This window comes from Diadema setosum, chromosome 2, assembly GCF_964275005.1.
Source record: "Diadema setosum chromosome 2, eeDiaSeto1, whole genome shotgun sequence".
Taxonomy (NCBI): Eukaryota; Metazoa; Echinodermata; class Echinoidea; order Diadematoida; family Diadematidae; genus Diadema; species Diadema setosum.
The window spans coordinates 34,015,235-34,032,155 of record NC_092686.1 but is presented as its reverse complement, the minus strand read 5'-3'; the positions used below and the strand labels follow the sequence as shown (position 1 = coordinate 34,032,155).

The 16,921-nt window shown below is 38.7% G+C and overlaps 1 protein-coding gene across 1 annotated transcript in view; it reads right to left on the bottom strand.

Moving 5' to 3' along the window:
• Positions 1 to 5,978: 5,978 nt before the first annotated feature.
• Positions 5,979 to 16,921, bottom strand: part of LOC140244356 (uncharacterized) — an 11,820-nt gene continuing 877 nt past the window's right edge. Inside the window, exons 2-8 of the mRNA XM_072324001.1 lie at positions 16,008 to 16,271; positions 14,711 to 14,822; positions 14,028 to 14,170; positions 12,823 to 12,961; positions 11,251 to 11,392; positions 10,010 to 10,217; positions 5,979 to 9,027 (exon numbers count right to left, since the gene is read on the bottom strand). Of these exons, the coding sequence (XP_072180102.1) occupies positions 6,440 to 9,027; positions 10,010 to 10,217; positions 11,251 to 11,392; positions 12,823 to 12,961; positions 14,028 to 14,170; positions 14,711 to 14,822; positions 16,008 to 16,271 (3,596 nt within the window). The 3' untranslated portion in view covers positions 5,979 to 6,439. The remainder of the gene's footprint in view (positions 9,028 to 10,009; positions 10,218 to 11,250; positions 11,393 to 12,822; positions 12,962 to 14,027; positions 14,171 to 14,710; positions 14,823 to 16,007; positions 16,272 to 16,921) is intronic.

Sequence of the window (16,921 nt, the reverse complement as noted above, 5' to 3'; positions counted from 1 at the left end):
GAAACTAAAGTTACAACAGGGTTTTTTTTTTTTTTTTCTAAATGAAACTGAATATTGTTCAATCATTGTAGCATGCGGTCAAGGATGGTAGGGCATTGCTATCTGGTATGTAAAATTTGAGAATAATGCCTTGTTTTTATGCAATACACAGCGACGGTATGAACTGACTGCAAAACGAATGCACAGCATTGGAGTCACAGATGTGATGTCTTATGTGCTCAGTTTTGTTTTCTTTTCTTTTCTTTTTGATAGCTAGGAGACGAGATATTCAAATGTAATTTGCTTTAAAAATAAACTTTCTTTTTTTCTTTCCTACCACACACATACATCAACTTCATTTACATTTAAATTGTGCACATGTTTTGTGCAGCGGACCATCCAAAAATTAATGACTATATTTGATATACCTGTAGTCCATTCAAATATATGCCTATACATGGGGTATTAAGGTCTATAGTGTTATGTCAGTGTAAGTTCAATTTGCTGAATCCACGGTCAATACAGTGAACTCTTGTTATGAGGAACATTGAAAGAAACCTTTGTTTAAAAGAATGTAATTCTTCTTGCCCCAAAGAGCGAAGATTCAGTTGTGTTATATTACTTTACAAACCCTGATATAACAAAGATTTTCATACAACAAATGAAGCCATTTCACTGGTCCGTCTGATGTCATAATGGACATCCACTGTGGTATGGTGGAGCAGTTTGAATTTCATTAAAGTGTCATGATGAAAGGGGAAGTAGTATAAGATAAATATTGGTGCATGTTCTGACGTGGAAGCACAGACTCAACATTGTACTGTATGATATTTTCTTATTGCCATATGAAAACAAAGCAACTGTTAATAAATGTTATTACTACTATAATGTTATTGACATTGTATTGACCATTACGCCATGGTTTTGTTAGAATGAAGATCCATATGAATGAAATATGATCTGCCTACCAACTTGGGTGCTGTAAGAAAATGGCTGATAGAGATGAAATTAAGACTAGCCAAAAGTGGAAATAAAAATTCTGTGTTCTTTTGTACTTCACATTCTTTTAATACTCATTTTTCCTTTGGTAGTAGAATATACATGATCTTTTCTTGCATTTTGCCATTTGGGAAAATTGGTTGGTTTCACCGTTTTTTGTTTGTGTTTATATTTCACATGAAAATATTCTCAGGTTTAGTTTGTACAGACATTGCTTTCATGCCATGTTGAAGTCTTGCATATCAGATTCTTTGGGCTGTGCTTGTGCAAGAATGCAACAATCTTGTATATTCTGTTGGAAAATGGTGTTTTTTGATGGTGCTCATCTTTTATGATTTACACAGACACTACTGTCTCTTTCATAGCAAAACTGGGGTTTTGGTGTTTGTTTTGTTTTGTGTTATTTTGTTTTAGCGTTAGACTACATAACTGCTTGTATCCCAACAACAAGATCCTCCTATAGAAGTGATCCTCTCAATCATTGTGGACGTAGATAAACATTGAGGTGTTTTTGTTCAGGATGTCTTTCTTGTGAAATTACTTTTGAATTACGCTTGAATATAGTGGCGCTCATTTGAGAAACAACTCTAGAGAGTTTGAAACACGGTTAAGCAGGCCAAAAGACTCTCTGGATGGTACATGTAGTCCCACAATTGAACCCATGGATACGGTTTTATGCGCCAGTAGACCCTTGGTGGGGAAAGCACATGGACATTATGTGAAGAGCTTTCAAATACAAGATTGTAATGATAAAAGGGATTCATAGAATTTGTCCTTTTCTTACTGCTTCTTAGGTAAGTGAATGAAGTTTTGGAGTGCAAAACAGTTACAGTATGCTCTATTCTGAAACCAGGTCCGATCTTTTAAAGTTTACACTGGACCAACTCTCTGTCAACTTTCAATCCAATGGTACATGTATAATGCATGTCAATGTTATCTGTCACATTTGCTGTTAGTTTCCTGACACCAAGAGCCTGTTCCTCATTTCAAAACCTGCATGGGAATACCCCAACTGTCTTCCACTTACATTTAGAAAATGATCCAATGGAATGCAGAACTTGTCATACATGTATTTCATTGATATGAATGATAGTATAGTTCCACCTGTAGGACATACAATGAACGATAATATAAGGTTACAACATATAGTGTCAGTGATATTTTACACTTCAGTGAATTGGAGTCCAGATGACACTCTGGAACCTTGAAAGAGGGCTACCACATTCTGGCAGTCAAGCATATGATTACATGTACATGTGTAGTCTATACAGGTACGTGTACCACTGAACTTTGATGGCTACAACGTATAAATCCCATGGAAGTGAAAGTACAGTTGAACCTCTTGTATCCGGACAAGTCGGGACCGGGGCTCATCCGGATAAGGGATTTGGCCGGATACGGGAGACTCAATGCTTTATACATGTACATATACATACACATGTACTGATGTAGCCCATTGTAGTACCACATGTAGTAATGTGTATACTGCAACCTTTTCATTGTTACATTTGGGGATGTTTGGGGATGTTGAAATGTCTGGAGGTACGCAATTTGGAAGGAAATTTGATGTAATGTATGTTAATCATGTTGGAAGTAATATGTAATTCATGTGTGCTTGGGTAGGAGTTGTCAAGGAGTTGGGAATCCCCCTTTCCTCCCGTAATTATTTTAAAAAAATCACGGCGAGATTGCGTCCGTATAATAGAGAGATCTGGATAAAGGGAGGCCGGATAAGAGAGGTTCAACTGTACATGTATGCATATTGATGAAGGCATTTTACCAAATCGTGTTTTAGCAAACCATTTTTGTAGGGTGTTCAAATTTTCTTGAAACTTCTACTGTTTCTCATTGGATCTTTGCAGCGATCTGAATGCTTGCATAAGTTTTTCCCCAAAAAAAACTTGCACAATATACCCATTTCACGTGGCATGTTTGTAATGCACATGTATCACCACTTCAAGAGAGATGTATCTGTAACTTTTGAGTAAATTTTACAATATTTGAATACTGTCATGGTATCTTTGGTGTGATCAAGTTTTTATTTCTTCCATGTAGCATGTCTCAAGCAACAGTGTATTCCCCTTCTAGATCTGTTCCCTTTCATGTACAATATTACTTGAGATAACTGCCCCCATCTGCTACTCAATATCTGGTGTACAACTCTGCAATATGCAAGCACATTGCCAGCAAGTGGGCGTAATATAGTGTGTCCTGTGTATATTGTGTACACACAGTAATATTTTTATGTTGCACACATCGTGTGTGAGGAATATTAAAAGGATTCCTACCGATTGGAAAAGCATTCAGTGTTTCTGCCTCCTTTTGCCAGTCATGTCAGAATGTGAATGTGTAATGCTCTGCAGAATGTGTGTTTACCGTAATGGTGGAATGTGTGTTTTATGGAATATGTGATTGTATGTGTGTAAGGGTATGACAGCCAAAAGCCTTGTACAACGTAGCAACGAAATATTTTCTTGTACGCTAGTAATCGTGGATGGGAATGTATCTAAGAAATCCCAACTTCAAACCATTCATAAACACACAAGTGCAATTCCGGTCTCTTCATTTGTCACTTCAAGTTGTGTGACTTTCATTTTATTCTGTCGATCTCCAATATACTGCTCTATTTCTTATAACCCAGCTAGACGAGATGCATACAGTACAAACTATATGTACTATCATGCAAGCACACGCACCTGGTTTCGGTTTCCACTGCATTGCTGTCATGTTCTTTTGTGTCCTCCACCTTGGACTATGAAATTACAGACCCTATATGTTATACGTGTACTGCAACATACTTTCATACAGTTTGCCACAGTTAGAGCACAGACGTCAAATATCCTGATGTTTTTAATGATTGTAAAATAATTGTTCTCCTTGGTGACAAAGTTTTACAAATGTATCAGCGCACTAGTACATGCATGACAATCGTACATTCTGCATTTGCTATGGGCTTTCATGTCTCCATCTGCAACACAGGATACAATTGTACTTTAAATGAAAAATGTTTCATTTTTGTTACAGCCCAGAATTGTATGTTATTTCTTTTGACATATACTCACCAGTCAGCATTTCTCAAAATTCATACATTAAAGGTGAGGTTCATCTCACCCTTGTTCAACATAAAAGGTATCACTTGCATATTAAAGGTAATTCATGGTCATCAGCTCTGGGCTCACTGCAGACATTGTGCAGACGAAAATGCATGAAGTGTCCTTTAAACACCCATACCTTGTGAACTGCATTCCACATCTTGTGGCAAGTATTAAAAAAACAAACAAAACAAAACAAAAACAAAAACACATTGCTGAAAATAAAACAATATCAAGACGACACTGTCTTTTTATTCTATTTAGATTGGTGGGACAATCCTTATGACTCAGTGATTACATAAGACAACTAACTCAACTATTCTCTCTCTCTCTCTCTTTTTTTTTTTTTTTTCATCTTTAATATGTAGTAGGACACAATAAACAAAAACGACACAAAAGATACTTCTCTTGACTAGACACGAAGTACACTGTGATACCATAGAGCTATGACCTTCATGGTAATACAGTGCACTTCCATGGTTATGACAAAATTCTTGTTACAACAAAGTAAAAATTCAGGTCCAAAACCTATCCTCTATATATTTCTTTACATACTACACTGCTTGGCTGTAACAAAATTCTGATATAAAGAAAGAAAACTGTCAGTCCCAAGGACTACGTTCTAAAGGGAGTCACCTGTAAAAGGATCTTGACTGAAATACCCATCAGCGACACAAATACTCACCACTGTCTGGGTCCTACCATGCAATATACACTGGGAACATTATTTCTAATTCATAAAACATGAGGATGAAATGTTCTACCAGGAGGTAGATGTTGCAGCATGCCAAACTAAGGGCCGTTTTTCCAACATTGTGCATCGTCTTTGCAGCAGCAGCTCTTAACTGTTTTATTCAACTAAGCCTTTCCATATTATTCCTGAACTGTTACAACGTATTTTGTGTACAGAAAATTTCATAACGAGCAAGAAGTATATCAGTTGGCACAGCATATCGAGTTTGCAAAGAAGAATTGATGGAAAGACAATGTTAATTTCACTTTAGAATACTCATGCATCTCAGTTGAGTGGGGGGAAAAAAATCCTATTGTGGAGGAGGTGGATGAGTTATTAAATAGTGGAGAAAAAGAAAATGAGATGTCAGACCCTAATGTAGCAGTTAGTTTCATTTACCATTGTAACACTTGTAATACTGTAGAGAAAGTGAGAAGAACTGGTCTTTAATAGGAGGGGTATAACATAGCATTACATCATTTGATAGCTTTGACAAGTACCATGTGAGATGTATAACGGATCATTAGATCATTTGATAGCTTTGACAAGTACTGTAATAAGTACCATAGAGACAATGTCAAATGAAACTCCTCACAAAGCGAATCTCGTAAAGTGAAACAGTCAAACTACCATCTGCGACAAAGGACAAGAATGGCATCAACATTTGGTTGGAACCCTAAATCTCTCTTCCTCAGGAAAGCGAACAAAGTCTGACGGATACCCTCTGGAAATTTATTTTAGTTTTATGAGGGAGTTGTAGGAAGACAAAATATATCTCCTCCTCTCCCTCCAAAAGCTTTCAAACTTGAGGTTAAGTTCTCCATAATCTTTTAAATTTCTAGCAGCAATATTTGATGCTTTGAAAAATTACTGCACGTGCACAAAGCAGGGGGGCGTTTCATGAAGGAACTTGTCGGATAAAAAATGTCCGACAAGTCAATTATATCTGACAAGTTTTGAGAAATTCTTCAGTCTGATTGGCTGATTTCTCTGAACTTGTCGGATATAATTGACTTGTCGGACATTTTATCCGACAAGTTCCTTCATGAAATGCCTCCCAGGTCTCTCAATGTATTCTCTTCCTCCAACTCCCTTGTAAAACAAAAATCAAATTACAAACGGGTAAGTTCGTATTCAATCTTTCTAGTAAAGTGGAGATTTTCACGGTGTGGAAATTTTTTGTGCTTATTGAGAGACCAGAAACTACAGCAAGAATTCAAGCACACAAACATTTTTGCTTAATATACATGCCACTAATTAAAGTCTTGATTCCATCTATTAATGGTAATTAAATACTTGTCGAATTCATCTTTACTGACCGACCAAAAAAAAAAAAAAAAAAAAAATACTTGAGCGAAAGTATCCACCTTTACAATGTGTGACTTTTCTTACATTTAGAAATATGGAATATAGATCCTGGCAGGTTTGTGAGGATTTGTTCACACTGTAAGTCCATTTGCCTTTTATACATTGAAAAGGGGGTGGGTGGATAAAACACTGTACATGCAATTATTCTTGTATAACATATGCCATTATTCCTGGTAGATAATTTTCAGAGGCATTCAGTAAAAAATGAAATGTGTATACCCTTAATAGGAATGTTACCTGAAAAGATTCCATAACTTGTGATTGTACTTCATCGATACAAATGCGAATTCCAGTCGTACGTAAATGGCGACATTTGTGTGGAGTTGCTCTGAGGATACCACTCATAATGATTGCTCCCATTCATTCTGTCCCACCAACCTTGATACTTAAAACCGTTTGTGCCAGGATAGTAAATGCCACTGGGGGACACACACCACTGCTGATCTGACATATAATTTGGTTGAGCTGCAGTGTAACACTGGCTGTCCTTTTGAGCTGGATCACAGCTCTGCACATAGTAACTACTACTGGAATACCCCGGATTGGAAGAAACGAAGTTGCCATAGTAATCATGATCATTGTTCACTCCAAACGCCCCCCAAGAATGACCGCCATGTTCGTAGTATTCATAAGAAGCACTGTGCTGTCTAGTTTCCCCACCATAAGCACACTTCCTCCTTTGGCTATCCTTTTCAAGTTTCCCTGTGCTGTCTTCTTCCTCATCATCCCATTCTTCTTCCACAAGATAGTCGGCATCTTTTATTTCATCCTCCCACTCATGCCCCACCTCATCTTCCACTCCTTCTTCACCACTGTCATCCTCCTCGTCTTCTGTGCCTTCAGAGTAGGGGCTGGAGTCATCACTATCCCTACCACTGCTGGAAGATTCCTCCTTCCCCATCTCAGAGCCACCGTCTCCTTCGGCATTCTGCCTTTCTGCTGTCTCCTTTATAAACCCTTTAAAGAGGGCCCACACTGGGTCATCTGCTTCCTCTCGCTCATTGTCTTCTTTGTGGTCATCACTTCCTTGCTCACTGTCTATTTCTACTTGTTTCTTTACAGTCAAATCTTCACCTGTAGTATCCTTCTCTTTGGGAATTGCAGCTTCAGATTTTGTGTCATTCTGCTGCTGTTTACTACTAAAGCAGTTATGCTGTAAATGTTCCTGCACACCACTGCCTTTGGTTGATCCACCTTTTGACTGTGACCCACAGGTAGGTTCATTCACAGCAGAGTTGAGCTCTTGATGTGACATCAGAACTCCCAGTGTACTCATGGCAAACACGTGTTCCTTAATTCTTTGCTTTCCTCTCTGTTTCCTAGTTGGAGGTGGTCTACTATCCTTTGCATTTGATGGGACGCTATCTGACTTTTCATCTATGGGATCTCTTGGTTCATCTGACATCGTCTTATGGGAATCAGAAGACTTGGGTGGACAAACTGTATGCTCTCCAAAAGCAGGGGCAGTTGGCAAAGTGACAGAAGGGACTCCATCACACTTATCAGATGAAATGCTCACTCTCTCATTACCCGATGAATCTGCTTTGGCATGGTTGATCTCAGTCTCACTTGACTTTTCAAGAATGCTGATGGTATTCTGAAGGGCTCTCTTGTCGTGGACTTCATCTTTTGCTGATTGTTCAGAAATTTGTTGATTTTCTTTGGTCACTTGCTGAGAAGCATAAAACAAACCTGTACAACTATCAAAGTCACTTTTTCTAAAATCAGAGTTGTACTTTGCATTCTGTCCCTGCTCAATGGCTTGACTGTGTTGCATATCATCAGAAAGTTCTCCTGGAGATCTGTGGTTAAGGTAGGCACTCCTAATCACAGTGTTGTAGTGACGAATCTGTTGAAGTAATTTTGAAGGGGCTTGCAGATAGGTGGTACTTCTGCCTGCCTCCTGCCCAACTTCCTTTCCGTTATTTGTCTCTTTTAGATTGTGTGGTATTGTTGAATTCTCTTTACAGTCTTTGGTACTGGCATCAGGGTCAAAATGTGGCAGGTCGACTTCCCCAGAAGCTTTGTCCAAAGACTTAATTTCCAATTTACTACAGGCAGGCCTATCATCAGCAGCCTTAGCAACATTGGTCGTCTCAACAGCGACTGCACTATCATTGACATTCCGCAAATCTCTTGCATTTTTTTCCATGAAATCATCAAAGCTTTTCTTTGCCTGGATCCATGTCTTCACCCTCCTACTACCTGTCCTGACCTTTGACTGCTCCCAAGAAGGCAGACATAATCCTACAATCTCAGGGACATCCTCAAAACCATATGGCAGGCTCTGCATGTCTTCATCGTCACGAGAGCAGACTTGTGTGCATGGCATCCGTTTGTCTCCATTCGAGGTACGTGGATCTGGTAGCGCTGCTTGCACGCCCACATCCACAGTCTCTGGACGTTGGTGCCTTTCCTGGACCATCATTCCTGGAGCATTTCTTAAATTTTCCTTTGGATTCACCATGTGCTTCCTGTGACCCCTTCCATCAGCCATGTCTTCATCACCTCCTTGTACAGAGCTCCTTTCTGATGATGTGTCTGTTGCACAGTCATCAGGATCTGAGTCTATACTCTTGTCTCCTCTGAGGATGTGCTCCCCATTGGATACCACTCCTTTATTTCTCTTACCCAAAAGCATTGGATCTGGCTTGGCAGTGTGCACCTGATGTGACGGGTCAGCAAGAAAGGGCTTCTTAAGATCATCTGGCCTGTCCTGATGATTACCACTAGGAGTCTGGCTTCTCACCTGCCTTGGCTCTGCAGTAGTGCCAGGGTTTGGTGACGCAGTGTCAGAAGTAAGTGCACCTTGCAGTGCTCCTTGATCTTGTTTTAGCAAATCAGAGGGAACCGGATCTGAAGAAAAAGGATGTGATGCAAGAACTATGTTTTTGAATACATGAGAAAATACCTTTGCTCTGCACACAAAAACAGCACAGAAATAAAAGTAAACAGAGGTTTACCATATCAGGCGATTCTGAATGCATTTGGGTGGGAATAAAAAAGTGACAGCAAAGCATAGAAATCTACTACATTAACAATACAAGCACTACTTGAGTCGGGTAAGTGAGAAATGTCTAAATAATTGTACTGATGCAGAGTGAAGACAAATTTTCTACCATTTCTTGATCTGATCACTAACAAAATCAACCCATTGGGCATATTTTGATTTATGTAACGACCAATTACAGTTAATTCTTCCTGGAAGTAAGAGATTACATATATATATAGGAATAGTGTGTTTTAAATATAATGCATAACAGAAAATGTCTCACATGTCTGACAACATAAACAGGGAGAAAAAAAAAGTCTTGATCACATACTTTATTCTTAAAAAGGCTATGTATATAACAATCTACATCAGCGTATTCTTAAAGGGATCATATACTTTTGGTTGAGACCTAACATCAGGTTTATAACATTTTTTTGTGTGTGTGAGATAATGTGAAACCTCTTATGAAATATGAAAGAGCATGTAATTCTATGAAGGATTCAACCTTTATTTGATGAAAGTTGGTCTTGAAATGGCTGAGATATCCAAAAAAGCGATCCTAATAAAATGCGACAGGCCACAACTTTTATCAGGATCTTTGTTTTACCTTGTTTTTGGATATCTCAGTCATTTCAAAAACCGATTTTCATCAAATAAACTTTTGATTCCTCTTAGAATTGTATGCTCTTTAACATTTCAGAGAGTGGTTTCTAAATATCTCGCAAAACATTTCAAGTTGAATCCTCATCTCATCCAGTATGGTGCAGTCTCTTAAGATAGTATGCCAAAGAAATTAAGAAAGATTAGAAAGAAATGAAATGAAATTTCTGGAATTGTGTAACCAACCTGGAAGCTCAATCATCTGCACATGACACTGATTCTGGATCTTCCTCAGGAGATGGATCTCCCGTCCCTGGCACGCCAAACTGATGGCCGCACCATGGGTCCCAAAGCGCCCCGCCCGTCCGATGCGATGGAGATAGGTCTTGGTGTCCTCCGGGATGTCCAGATTGATGATGAGGTTGACATTCTCCGCATCAATGCCCCTGGCAGTCTTCAGGGAATAGAAAGAGAGGAGAGTGCAATGGCTTATCACAGATGCTGTGAAAACAGCATGACTATAGCACAATAGTGAACACATTGTTTTTATTGTTATTATAATCATAATCTTCATAAATCATTATTATCATCATTACAGTGGAGTCTTACTGATGAAAACAGAGATTTAAAGAAACACATTTACACAAAGTAATAATATTTCTGGCATTGAATTCAAACTGTTTTTAGTACTCTTGCATAAAGCAACATATGAATACATTTATATACTCGCCCGTGCGGTATACTGCCTGGCTCAAACCGGCAAATATGCTGCACGGTGCACTCATCAATGCACCGATGCATATAATCCATACGCACACACAAACTGCACACACACATCCAAATGTTATGCACACCCGCATGCACGACACATCTTAACCCCGCAAGCCCAGCATGGGCAACCCATCCCCCACTGAGGGCTACCTACGGGGCTATAAAAGGGGCTCCAAGAGAACAAAGAACAGGAGAACAGAGGAGCTAGAACCGGTGGACAAGCACCAGGAAAAGCCGACTACTACTACAATTTGCGACGCGGTTATTCGTTCCTGTCTTCCCCAGCGCTCACCTAACTACAAAGCAAGGTAAGTGCTGCCCACATATGTTTTGAGAGGCGTAAATCACAGCAGCTGTAAGTGCCCTGCGCAACAGTACTTTAGATAATTGTTTCCCAAACCCTGATTTCAAAACAAAAAATTCATGCAATGAAATAATCACTTTGCTCAAGGATATAACCATAAGTAGATTCTTGGTCAAACAGTGATAACTGAGGTTGGCAAACAAATTCCATATATTTTATTTACAGTTCTGAACATAACGAAATGACACCATCACTAGTAAAGTGCCAAATCAAACACACATGAATTTCTTCTCGTTAGACTGTGTGTAAAGAATTGATCGCTTGAGAGTTTCCAGTTCTACAGCACAATGCTAAATCAATAACATCAGTGCCTGAGGCTTCTTGTTGGGGGGGCCACACACAGAAGTCTTACCAGATCAGTCGAAATGAGAATCCTGCACTGGAACCTCTTGAGCTTGGCCATGGCGCTGAGTCTCTGAGCTTGCTCCTGGTTGCCTGAGATGCACTCACTCGGCCAGCCCAGATCACACAAGATGTCACAAAGATTCTGGGCCCTGGGGCGTCAAAATACAAGAATCAACCAATGACATTCAGATAAAACTAAAAAATATATATAAGTGTGCACACTAGCTTTGTCGTTTCTAAAATAGAAAGGATTTTGTCAAAGACCATATATTCGTCTTTTTCATTACAGTTGCTGAAATCAAGATTCTTTACAATCTTTACTATTTTTGTTAAAAGTTTTTGTCAAAGGTACTTGGCTAATTTTTACTTCTGGTGGTATCCCATTTTCATTTAAATCAGACCTAGTCGCTTAGCTTTGGGTTCAGGATTTCACATCCATGATTTTTCTTTTCTTCCAATGTATAGAATTGATTTGATAGAAAAAGGTGTTATTTTCCATGATATAAGGAAGTGATATGCAATATCTGATGTGTTAAGTGTAATGTACCAGTTTTCCAGAATCAATTATGTGAGTTTGCATTCTCCTCACATATCATTGGCACTACAGTCCGACCCCTCCTATCCAGACATGTCGAGACTAGCGCTCATCCTGATAAGGGATTTGGCTGGATATGGGAGACTCAATGTTTGATACATCAAGCTGCCTACCCAGTGGTAGCTACATGTACACTGGAGGACCTACATTTACATGTAACCTATTGCGGGAAGCATACACTGAAACTCTTTCTTTGATATCAGGACAAACTTTGGGGTTACTGAATGTATGAATGCATGTTATTTAGATGAAAATTTTATGTAAATACATGTTAATTATGTTGTGACTGTTACATAATTCATGTGAGTTTGCGTAAGAGTTTTGTTTGAGTTTGAAATCTCTCTTTTCCCCTTAGGCCTTATTATGAGATTGGGAGAAAAAAATTATGCTGAGATCGCATGCGGATAGTAGAGAGATCCAGATAAAGGGAGGCCGGATAGGAGAGTTCTGACTGTATTAACCCTTTATTTGCCATGATGGAAACCCCCTGCGTGCCACATTATTCTGAGACACGAAGGTAGTCATGCTTTGAGAAGGAATTATGTTTTTGCAATCTGTATAACTTCTACAAATTTCTGTTAAGCTGGACATATAGTGAGCAAAGTTGAAGAGGAATGCCAAGCTTTGCTTTGATATAAATTGTAGGATAAATCTGTTTTTAATTTTTCTTTCGAATGACCAGTTGCTACATTACTGTAAAGGCATGACTTTGGCACATAAAACCATAACAAAAAAATTAAAATTTACATGCAAATCTAGTTGGGAACATGGCTTGATAGTCAATTACCATAGAGAATGATAGCTGTATGTGAGAGGAACAAAAGCGCGAGAAACGCTTTCATTGTACCGCTGCATAAGGCGATTTATCGATCGGTTTGGGCAGCTTTGTGCGCTTGAGCAGAATATGCGAAGTTGGCATGCCGTCGATTGAGTCGGACGTGCGAACGTGGCACATAAAGAGTTAAAAAACATACAGAATCTCACCTTATTTGAAGGTTGGAAAAGATCAGGCATTGGTTGAAAGAGACTTGAGCCAGTATCTTCAGCAGTTTCTCGACTTTGATTTCAAAAGCCTTGTTTGGGAGAGCGTGATCGGGCACCTCCACGTACAGCTGCTTTATGCCTAAATTAGCACACATCACACATATGATGAAAAAGAACAAAAACAAACATGGGTAATGTATACGCCGAATATTTCGAGAGGTTTTTATTTTCGCAAATTTTGCGAGTTGGGTGCTCTTTGTGAAATTAAAGACACGCGAAAATATTGACTCTGATCCCGATGTGAATGTGACATTACTTCTCTGTTCAGTACAGGACTCCACGATTGCGAATTTAACCACTCACGAAATCGTCGGTAATTCCCGATTCGCGAAAATTTAGACTCGCGAAATATATGGCATATACAGTAATTTACAAAATGAGAATGGGAGAGCTTCATTGGGATTGTTGCATAAATAGCTAGAAAGTCTCCATATTGCATCAAAAACAGAAATTTGCCAAAAACAAGTTTGCCTTCTGACATTCAGACATCTACCTGAGGCACGACTTGGCAGACTGATGTGAGCTGCCAATGTTATGTCTGCCAGTTATCCGCCAATTCTTGTCTGAGGACAATGACTGTAGTGAAGACATAAAATTTTCTGTTTTGGATGTGAAATGAGACTTGGTAAACCCATTCTGAAATTTCTTCTTTTTTTTTTTTAATCATATTATCCACGATATTGATTTACATGTTCTATATGAAGTGATCAGTGCTCAATTTGTATTTATTACATGAACTATGTATTCAAAGAGAAGAAATCACTATTCTCCAAAACATGTGCTATTTTAGGGAGACATGATGCACCTCCTTCATAGTGTACATTTAGCTAGCTCAGATACACATACAAGATCTTGCTGTACAGAATACTTCTTGACATTTCAATCTAAGTACTATGCAATCTCCAATTGCAATGATCAATTACTTTTCAGCATTTCAAGCCATTGTCATCATGGTTATTGCAATATAATTCAAAATTCTACTTTATGGTAAGTCTGCAAATGCAGTTGGACACAAGAGAAAATTAGGATACTGCAAGATTTTTCATACTCACTCAATCAAAGAGTCAGTCAAGACAGAGCATAAAATCTAGGGAAAAAAGATGCAATTTCCAAAGAAGGAAACATATCAATACTACTCGACTAACCTCTCAGAGCCAGATCCTTCGGATTCAGGCGGACAAATGTTGGGTCTCTCATGTACTTAGTGAGGTGTTTGGCAAGGTATTCTGGGTAGGTTGCAGACAGGGCAAGCATCTGTTTGTTTTCTGGGAGGTGGTTGTATACCCAGCTGTGGAGGAGTTCAAAGAAATGCAGAATTACCATTAAATTATCATGTTTCAGCAGTGATACTTTAATCTGAAAAAAAAATCTTATCTTATATTGTACAAACTACAAAAGAAAGAAGAATCAGAAAGTTTCAACAACTTCTGGGCAGAGAAATCCCACAAAGTATTTATTATTATTGCGTACACACATAACTGTATTACAGAAAGGCATTTAATTGACAAACAAAGCCATAATTTCTATCTATCTATTCTATCTACCAAAATCTGGTTTCATGATGACCCAGAACATTTATGCTGTCTTAATACTGTCTACAAAACTTTCTCACATGTAGTTCACATTTAAGTATAAGTTTCACTGCATGTTCTGTGCATAAGTACCATACTCAATTCAAGGTTTTAAAGTATGCAGGCAATGAACACTTTAAAAGAGAATAAACAAACAAAATAAAATTGCACTTTCCAGATAAGGTAAAGACACATGGTCCATCTGGGTATAATGGGATTAAAATGAACTGTGGTTTGAAACCTCCATGAATACATACTTGACTTGCTCTTGAAAGGTGTCATCCAGAAGTTTATCAGCCTCGTCCAAGACAAAAAGTCTAATGCTCTCTGTTTTCAGCACATCATACTCAATAAGCTGCTTGATACGACCTATAGGAGAAGATGTTTGGCATAAGAATTGGCATAATTTAACCCCGTCAGTGCAAAGTTGCATTTTTATCCATACTGAAATCATGTACGGTCACTGTTGGTGGGCTGAACAATTGACTTTTTTTTTTGCTATACCTGTTCTCAACATCATACACAAATCAATCTGACCTGTTACGCGAGTAGAATATGGACTTGGGTGTAGTCTGAGGGTGAAAAGGTTGAAAAATCCAAATTTTGACACATGATATACCAGCAAAAGAACTTGCAGCAGTTGAATCTGTGGTGTGCTTACTGCGGTTTCATTTACCGTGTTGTTTACATTCTGGGACAAGGATGAAACATCATGTGTTTTTGTTTTTGTTTTTGTTTTTTGTTTTCACAAACCATTGGCAGTTTCTACCTTTCAAGATTTGACTTCATGCAAGTTCAGCGACACAACTTTCTACAAGACATGTGTTATTATGGACAGGATCTTAACATAGTCCAGCCCAGCTGCTAATAAAGAAGCAAAGTAAATTCATTAAATTCTGATCATGCCCAAGTTCTTTATCTGACCTACTTGCCCAGTCACTTCATTCAGTGTGAAGTTCACAGGAAGTTGCAAATATATGGACAAATATCCACAGAATCAGATGAACACCTGACATCTGACACTGAGAAATCACAATAAGAATCTCATCACATGGGTGGAGACCACCCTCTTGTATGAAAAGTAACATTCAAAACCATACCAAAAAAAAAAAAAAATATATATATATATATAGCATGTATACACTTGTCCACATCAAAAGCAAAAATTATGATGGGATGAAAGTCAAGTTCCACCTCAATGTCAAGGTCCCTAATTAGGACTTTATGGGGTTATTACAAGGCACATACTGTAAAAGATATATTCACGGCATTAATTTTTGGCGAATTGGAGGCGACAGCCTTTTTTGCAGCATGAAATTTCCGCGAACTGCCACTGGCATTCAATGCATTACTGTTGACAAGAACTTTCGCGTGCATTTTAATTTCGCAAATCTTTGCATGCGCGAAATTCGCGAAATTAAAATGCATGCAAACATTCCTCGTTTTACAGTACTCAAAGCTCTGATGCAATAAGGTTATGGACATGTATACAACACTTTTTATATCACAGATCACTAGCTTTCCTCCTCAACTTTTACAAAACATATTCTTTACCTGGTGTCCCTACTGCAACATGACACTTTTTGAGTTTCTGTCGGTCGGGTCCAAACAGGGTTCCCCCCATGAAGACATGGCACCGCAGCCCCTCCATCTCACACCCTATGGCCTCAATGTTCTCCTGGATCTGCACTGCAATCTCTCTTGTTGGGGCCAGGACCAGAACTTGAGTAACATTGCTTGTCAGGTCCAAACTTTCCAGGGCAATGACAGTGAAGACACAAGTCTTTCCAGTGCCAGACTTGGCTTGAACAATCAAGTCTAGAGAAAGAGGTACATTTAAAAATCATGATGTACCGGTATATCAGATCTAATCCTTTCTAAGGTTCGGTCAATCAACTTTTCTTCTTTATGAACATTATGAATCAAACAGCAACCTCACCGCTAAACCCAGGAGGCGCTCCTTCACACAGTTATACTGAGGGAGCCGAACGCTTCGCGTTCAGGCTGATCGCAGTTAAATTACCTTTACCACTATTCCCACTAACAAGTAAGCGCTCCCACACTACCCACAGTATAACTAAAGATCGTAGTACGATCTTTGGTATAGCTGTGTGAAGGAGCGCCCCGGGGTTAAAGGATGTGTACAGTTCTGGTCGAGGTGAGGATTTAGCTTTTAATGTTTTGTAAGATATTCAGAAACCACTCTATGAGATGTCAAAGAGCATGCAATTCTAAGGGGTATCAACAGTTTTTATGATGAAAATCAGTTTTGAAATGGCTGAGATATTCAAAAACAAGGTGAAACAAAGAGATCCTAATAAAAGGCATGGCCTGTCGATCACCTTTTATTATTACGGTATCACCTTTTTGGATATCTCAGCCATTTGAAAACCAATTTTCATCAAATAAACGTTGAATCCTTCTTAAAATTACATGCTCTTTTATATTTCGTAAGAGATTTCTCATTA